This window comes from Cryptotermes secundus, unplaced genomic scaffold (genome assembly GCF_002891405.2).
Source record: "Cryptotermes secundus unplaced genomic scaffold, Csec_1.0 scaffold1025, whole genome shotgun sequence".
Taxonomy (NCBI): Eukaryota; Metazoa; Arthropoda; class Insecta; order Blattodea; family Kalotermitidae; genus Cryptotermes; species Cryptotermes secundus.
In genome coordinates, this window is record NW_019730118.1 from 652,972 (window position 1) to 661,251 (window position 8,280).

Here is an 8,280-nt window from a genome sequence, read left to right on the forward strand (position 1 = left end):
GCATAGACCTGAAACAGAGATAGTCTATATCTTTCTTCACTGTTGTAGGGGGTGGGGGGAGGGTGGGTGTGTTTTGTATTTGTCTTCATTGTTATAATAGTGTTTTGTCCATAATTTGTGGATGGTAGGCCTGGAAGTTGTCTGTGAAATCCATTCTGTTGAAGTTTCTGTTTGCTTTTTGTCTCCTGAAATGTTCATATACTACTCATCATCGGTTCTCCACTGTGGTGTCTCTGATGGGTTCTGAAATCCTGGTCAATATGTTATGACCATTTGACCAATGTACAGCTTGTTACATGAGCAGGGAATTCGCTGTAAGTCTTTAAATAAAGTTATTATTGATGAATTTGAGGAATTTTGCGAATAAACCTCATACACTTAAAAAGGGGTCACATAAAATTCATGGGATTTGAGGTTAATATCTCAAATTACAGAAACTGGCTATGAAGATGTTTGGATTCATGTGCGTTAAAATAGGGCCCACATAGTGGGTTCTAATGCCTGGCTTCCATGTTCTGTTGAGAGACTGAAGTAACCATTAATTTAGTATGGAGTAATTTATGGCTGGGGAGTTCTAAAGATTAAATGAAGCTCAGTTCTGCAGCAGGTCATAATATAATTTGTATTATTAGATTTTTGAGCAAGTATCATTAAATAAAAGATAGGTTCTGACTAGATCCATTACACACAAAATGATGTGGGAACATCTCACATTATCACGCATTTCTGCAACGCTCGCGCTTCACATCACTTTTCACCATCACGCGCGCTAACCAATCAGATTGCTTCAAACGATCGCATTTATACTACGCTCGGCGATAGCCCGCGTCTACACCATTACGCGCGCTAGCCAATCAATTCTTGCTCCTCACTTTCGAGTTTGGCTCCGCCCCACCGACCAGCGTATAAAAAGGAGCGACCCCAGAGTCGAGTTATGCAGTTTAATTCAGTTCATCAGACAGCAAGCAACTTCAGCCAGCAGGCTTCGTCGCCAGCGCTCGGTCTTCGGAGACATCGGCAGGCTGCGCCAGGCACGACTGCCTCGGCCCTCCAGCGCTCTCACACCCGACTCACTGGGGCACCGCGCCTGGACTCGCCGGTGGTCGTGTTACGGTCCGACCCACTGGGCCTCTGGCGTAGCCACTGCCTCATGGCTACTACGACCGCGCTCGACGACTAGCCTTCACCAGCAACCGCCGCACTGCGATCGAGCAACCTCCATCACTTGCCGCACGGCAACCAAGCAACCAGCTGCCACGGTCGCACTGCGGCCACTCCACTCACCGCAACTAGCCTTTCTCCTTACCGGCGCGCGCCGCGCTACCTCACCGATCAATCATCTCAGCAACCACGGTCCTTTTCAGGGCCAACAAACTGTTCCGAAGAAGTGGGTTGTCATAGGAGTAGTGACAAGACTACACACACGTTGACAAGAGAGAGCCCCACAATTCCTTCGCTTACCAATTGATAACCACTTAAACTGGAAATAGCATATCGATCAGTTGGTTCCAAAGTTAGGTGGGGTATGTTATGCAGTAAGAGCTTTGTTATATGTCAGCAAGATTGATACACTGAAAGCAGTTTATTTTTCCTACTTTCACTCTATAATGAAGTATGGAATAAAATTTGGGGGTAACTCATCTGGCAGAAAAAGCCATTTACATTACAAAAGAAAATTGTTAAAATCATGTTGGGCGTAAAACCTCAAAATTCTTGTAGAGAGGTATTTAAGAGATTACAGATGTTACCTCTTCCATGTGAATATATATTTTCATTATTAAGCTTCATTATAAATAACCAAGAACATTTTCAGACCAATTCGGATGTACACAGCTTTAACACGAGAAACAAGCACCATCTCCGTAGACGGGTTGCTAACTTGACATGTTTTCAGAAGAGCGTATATTATTCTGGCATTAAAATTTTCAACAATCTACCATCTGTCTCAAAAGTCTAATGAATGAAAAGGTGCAATTTAAATTAGCACTGAAACGATATTTAAATAAACACTCATTCTAAACTCATTGATATATTCCTACTGTCTAAAAATGACTCGTCCTTTTAAAAGGTTATGTACATAGCATAAGTTGACAGTACTGACTTATATATGTGGATATTTTTGTTGTGTGTCGGTTGTACTGTATTTATGGCTTTTGTATATGTATGACTTGTACCACATCCTACAGTCATTCTGACTTACTTTGGATCTACGGAATATAATGTATGTATGTATGTACATATGCCTGAGGTTTGAAACAACAACCTTTAGATATGCTGCAGTATTCTTTTGTATTTCTGTCTTGTTACTTTGTATTCATATGTTGTGTCATTTTCTCATTAGTGGTTTTGAGAAATGTGTGCCATAGCTTTTGCAATAGAACTCCATAGGGTAACAGAAGGCTACTATATCATCCCAATCCATTACTAAGTGGTAAGAAGGTTTGTGAGTTTCAGAGATAATTTGGTTATTGCTGATCAGATTCTATTACAAAAACATTTGTTTTTAGCAAGCACTCTTATATGGGTGTTCTTAGAATCAAGGGCTTACAGTAATTGTATCTGCCTACCTATACATAGTAGCTTGAGTTGCTAAATAGCTCAGTGGAAAAAGAAAGTACTTTTAAATTCCCTCATTCACAGGACACCACTGCCATTTTGTTCCGTCAGCAATAATGATGATTAGGAATTCATAGAAGTTATTATTATAAATATTTTCATTATTAACTTTCATTTTTTTATTGTGGATATTTAGTGAAGGAATAATAATTTCTGACTTTTTCTGTGTTTTGGATTACAACAATTCCTTTGTATCCTCCTAGAAATATGCATTATGGCAAAAAAGATAAATAGAATAACAGAGAATGCATTTGCTTATTTTACCCATGGCTTACAAGGTGTAGACTGACTATTGTGCTTACATGGAATTTTCTGATCCTTTGTTTGGTTTCAGGGAAGCAATACTACCTCTATAATGGTAATGAACTTGAAAGGGGATTTCCAAAGCCACTTACAAACCTTGGTCTGCCAGAGTCACTGGAGAAAATTGATGGAGCCATGGTGTGGGGACATAATGGGAAAACATACTTCTTCAGTGGAACCATGTATTGGAAGTAAGAAACACACATTAATTACATATTTGTATTAATCACGCAAGGGTTCCATGGAGGCTAGTAAGTTGTGGGTTAACTGTTGTAAATGGTGTACTGAGAACTCCCATTCACATATGCATGACAAGTTGCTATGTGTTGGTATTTCTGGTTCCAGTGTTTTTAAAACTATCATCTGCATTCTGTGGTTCATGGACTGATTTTTTGCCTATAGATGTATCGTTAATAACGGTTTAATCACGGTTGGTCTAAAAACCTTTACTCACAGTTACCCAGTTATGAAGGCCAAAGTCACTGGTTCACATTTCATTGGCAAGTAAGTGCAGTAGGTGGCTACCAACAGTAACTGGGTAGTTGTTAGATTGGCAAGTGTTACAATCATCTTGGTACACATGGGATTAAGATTATTATATTTTGATGTGTATAAAGTGATATTTATGTTATTAAAAATTAGTGTTTATAATTTTATTATGCACTTTTTATTTTTTCTACTGTTGGAACTCTTTATATGTTAGTAGTCCTGCAGTTGTATAGGAGCCAGAGGTAGGATGGGCTTCTAAGTAATTGTCTTGAGATGTTGTATGTGTTTTTAACTTCGGTAGGTTGCTGTTGGTTTTGCATTAAATTTGTTTCTCAGTTTCCATGGAAATCCTTCACTGTTGTTTGATGAGTTTTCTGTGTTCTCCTTAAGAACTGAATTTTTGCCATAGCTGCAGGGTACAATATTTGTACATGAAACTGTAGTATAGTATTATACTTGAGCATCCTGTTGCATAAAAATTGTCATATTTTATACATATGTTATATTCTCAAATGTAACATTTATTCTTGTCTCTCATATATATATATATATATATATATAAAACCCCGCAACTGTGTGATAATTAATTGTAGCCATTACTTACAGGTTGTTGAATAAACCAGTTAACAATCCATACGGCATCTTCAGTAACCCAACACGTTACAATATATATATGTAATATGTCTTGAGCATGTATGGCTGAGATGCTGAGACAAGAATAAATGATGCATTTGAGACTGTAATACATATGTAAAAAGCCTACTGTAGTAGTGTATGAATGGTGCGTGAATAGATGAGTTTATGTGAGTTATATGTACAGATTGTGGTCAGTGCACATGGAGTGATTGGGGTGCTTGGTTATGTAGAGTTTCTGCAAGAAAATATGTAACTGCCTTATAGTATCAACTGGTTTTACTAACTGGTATTGTTAATGTTTTACCAGGTTTGATGAAGATGTTGGGAAGGTGGAATTGGATTATCCAAGAGACATGTCCATACTAACTGGTATTGTTAATGTTTTACCAGGTTTGATGAAGATGTTGGGAAGGTGGAATTGGATTATCCAAGAGACATGTCCATGTGGAGTGGTGTGGGCTATAACATTGACACTGTATTCCAGTGGAAAAATGGTGAATATTAAATAAAAATGCTTCAGTAATGCCAAAGTATGACATCTTAAGGAGCTTCATAATTTGTATTTTCTTTTTTGCAACATATTGAGTTAGTGTTTAAATCAACTGTGAGATGGTGCTGATATGAAGCGCACATCAGGTTTTGTCAGATAACCTCTAGGAAAAAGATAACTTGGTAGGCTGAGGTTAGGTGGATGATAACAGTATGTCTTGGAGGAATATTATGTGAACTGGATTAGATTCAGCTGGCTAGGATATGGTACAGTGGCAGGATTTTGTGAATATGGTTATGAATCTTTGAGTTCCAGTCTTGACCAACTGCTGAGTACCATAGTGTTAGTAAACTGTTAACTGTATAAATCTTCATGATTTTGAAAGTCACATTACATTTCTTGGGTTATTTTCAAAACTGGATTTGATTAAATTTGATTTTTGTGTTATTTTTTAAATTTAAGTTGATTTTAGCAGTGTATGGTGAATATAGAATGAAGTAGGATATTCATGGGTTACATAGTTTTAACTTACACAACTGTTGATATTAATTTTTGCTTGCTCTTTTAGGAAAGACGTACTTCTTTAAAGGAAAGGGTTTCTGGAAATTCAACGATTTGCGGATGCGTGTTGAAAATGAACGACAAACACCATCAGCACCTTTCTGGATGGGTTGTCCACATGAACTAGAAAGGCCCTCAGAACCAAGAGATGTTCTTCCACCTAAAGAAGAACTGGATATTAAGCCACTGCCATCTCAGTCTGGTACAGCATCCATGTGTTCCATTACCTTCTTGACTGTGCTGACACTTCACTCTATGTTCACACTAAGCTATCATCTTTAACAGATCCATAATGTGAGGTAAGTAACTGGGTCAATTAAGTATAACTAACTAACTAACTAACTAACTAACTAACTAACTAGTTAGAGAGGGTGGGTTGCCCCATGCACCGCGACCAGTTTGATCTATTGTGCTTCCCTCTATGATATTCTACCAGTCTCTATATGCTACCGATACTGGTGCTTACCATCAGTCTCGCCTAGCCAGTGAGACCGGCTCTACTAGCTGAGAGGTATCTATAATGCTTCCCCCATCTACCAGAGGTATTAGAGACTGCTGTTGGGCAGGAAACGTCCGTAATTTGGCTCAGTGACCTCCTTTGGAGATATGAGGTTCTTTTATGTGCCGTAAAGCTATGACGCATGACCCACGGCTTAAAGTCCCTCCCGGAGGACTTGTTCCCTGATTTTTTCCGCCCTTAAAAATTCGACGACCTCCGCCCGGTATTTGAACCCGCGTACTACAAGTCATGAGGTGGGAACGTTACCTCTAGACTACGGAGGCCGCTTTGGGTTGAGTGTTAGTTTGTGCTTCAAGCTCAACTACACAGACTTTCTCTTTTGAGGACTGTCCAGCACTACATAGAGAAAATGGAACACAAATGCAGTTAATAAGACCAATATCATTACTATACTTATATTTCTTGAATAGCAGTATATTGAAATAATGAGGCATAGGGAGTGTGGATTTTATGGAAAGGTTGCTGAGATGAGCTGAAGCATGTTTGGAGCGTCTTTAGATATTTCTGTCATTTTGACATTTTGTGAGATAAAGTGAGGACTGCTTGGAGAGAGCTATTAACATTTCAGGATTTTAACATCTTCCAATGTTGAGGGTTAACTCTTGATTCATGAAGGTCTATAAAGAACAATCAGGTAATGCTCAGTTATTCTAAAGTTGATCCTAGATGATTAGCTTCACACTGACTTTAAGAAACCAAGTTCCAGGACACTGGTTAGAATGCCGGCTATACCGTTAGTGCTGTGGATGTGGCTCCGCTGCATGTGAGTGATCATATTCTCTGCCAAACCAGCATGAAGACTAACTCTGGAAAAGTGGATCCAGTGTTTTGTTCAAAGATTGGTCTTGTTCTGAACTGTGTGTGAGTTGTACCATGTCTAGAATTGAGGTGATGGAACAGTATGGGTAAATTAAGTTTTGGATGCATACTGAATATCTGGTTTCTTGGAATGATAATCAGGTAATTGTATATAGTGTCAGGTCTTTAGGTGTATGGTTATAGATGAGGTTTGGATTGGTGAATTGGATTTATTGACCACTTGCGTACACCACTCGGAACTACGCTTTACAGATTGTTGATACACAAAGACAGGTGTCCTTAGTCTGTTACAGTCTCCAATAACTGTTTGTTGGTGACAGATTTAAATGCATCAGAGATTCTTCAGCTTCCCGCACTCTTGTCACAGCCGCCCATGCAACTAACTGGGTCCCAGGCTAGCAACCTCACAGCAACATCCAAGTGTTATCTTAATTCATTGTCCATTTTGAGGTCTCTACTCAGCAACAAGTCTATATGCCACAGTATTTTTATACCAAAGGCATATATATTTACTCTGAACTTTTATGACTTTTACTTCTATAAGCAGATTGGGATCACTGAGTAAAGCGGCTGGCTACAGGCTGGATGACCAGGTTGGATTCCCATTTGGAGGAAGATGTTGCTTCATCATCTTGCCCTGGACTGCCTTTCACCTTCCTTCCTCTCCAGTGAGCACTGGGGTCTGTCACCCCAAGGGCAAAGGAATGAGCTGGAGTGTGATTACTGATCACCTGCTTCTAGTGACTGTTGTCTAGCTTAAGACTGTATGGACCTTGCGTCCAATCCTGTATGCCTTCATGGCATGGTGTGTGTGTGTGTGAAGGGACAACTTTACATACATTCTTGTGTTAATAGGATATGACTGATTACAGAATTATAAAAAATTCTTGATGTCTTAGAAAATGTTCGATTATGCAAGCCTCTGTGTTCAGGGGCATTGACTTATAATATGCAGTGGAGTCTAAAATGTACCAGAAGTGTTGGTAATTTATGATGGTATTTCATGTTTGTATACCAGGGTTTGTAGTTACTGGTTTTATTGATAACTATAACAACTGTGGAATGCCCCCACAGTATAGAAAGGATGTGATTTAGAAACTGTGTCTTTACCATGGAATTCTGTAACATCTTTTCATTGACTCCTGTGTTGTAATTTGAGATGCTTTCACACAGAATTATATTCATTTTGCAGTTACAGATCATTGCACTGTCTAAAAATAAGCTGGAAATAGGAGCCATGCTACCAGGCTTGCCATCTTAACACATAAAGGACCAGTTGCATGATATCATGCTTTTTGCTTTTAAACGTGGCAGACAGGTTGCATGATATCATGATTTTAGGACACATTAGGTAGTAACACCCTATACCTTGCTCTGATGCCACGCAGCTGGATGACTACTGGGTAATAAAACTCTGGAATGTTTGCTTAGTAGTCAGTAACTTGACCTCACTGTTTTGGTTCCCCACTCCAAAGGCAATGATCTTTGTCCCTTCAGTCTGTATGTACCAGGCAGGAAGTTAGTAGTGCAATATGGATCAAGGACAAAAGTGGTTGAAGACCAAGCGATCTCTCGGAGAACAAGAAATTTCTGACTTGTTCTCCAATGAGCTATCTGGCGTGCCTTGTGAGAGAAGCAGTGATAGTAACTCAGATAGTGGCAATGACAGGGGACAACAAAGAATTGTGGCCGCAGACAATAAAAGTGAAAGTAGCTCCGATGAAAATGCGGGTAGTAGCATTGCGGGGACAGCCACATGGGGAAATGTAGGCAAAATGCCTGCTTTGGAACAGTTTACTGGAAATCCCGGGGTGAAACAAATTCCATCAGACCCAACGCAAGTGTC

At 39.4% G+C, this 8,280-nt stretch overlaps 1 protein-coding gene across 1 annotated transcript in view; it reads left to right on the top strand.

Moving 5' to 3' along the window:
* Nucleotides 1-7,758, top strand: part of LOC111866280 (matrix metalloproteinase-2) — a gene marked incomplete at its 5' end in the record, with an annotated part of 337,202 nt that extends 329,444 nt beyond the window's left edge. The window contains 4 exon segments of the mRNA XM_023855079.2: nucleotides 2,951-3,110; nucleotides 4,435-4,538; nucleotides 5,103-5,394; nucleotides 6,982-7,758. Coding sequence (XP_023710847.1) covers nucleotides 2,951-3,110; nucleotides 4,435-4,538; nucleotides 5,103-5,377 — 539 coding nt within the window. The 3' untranslated portion in view covers nucleotides 5,378-5,394; nucleotides 6,982-7,758.
* Between the last annotated feature and the right edge of the window lie 522 nt (nucleotides 7,759-8,280).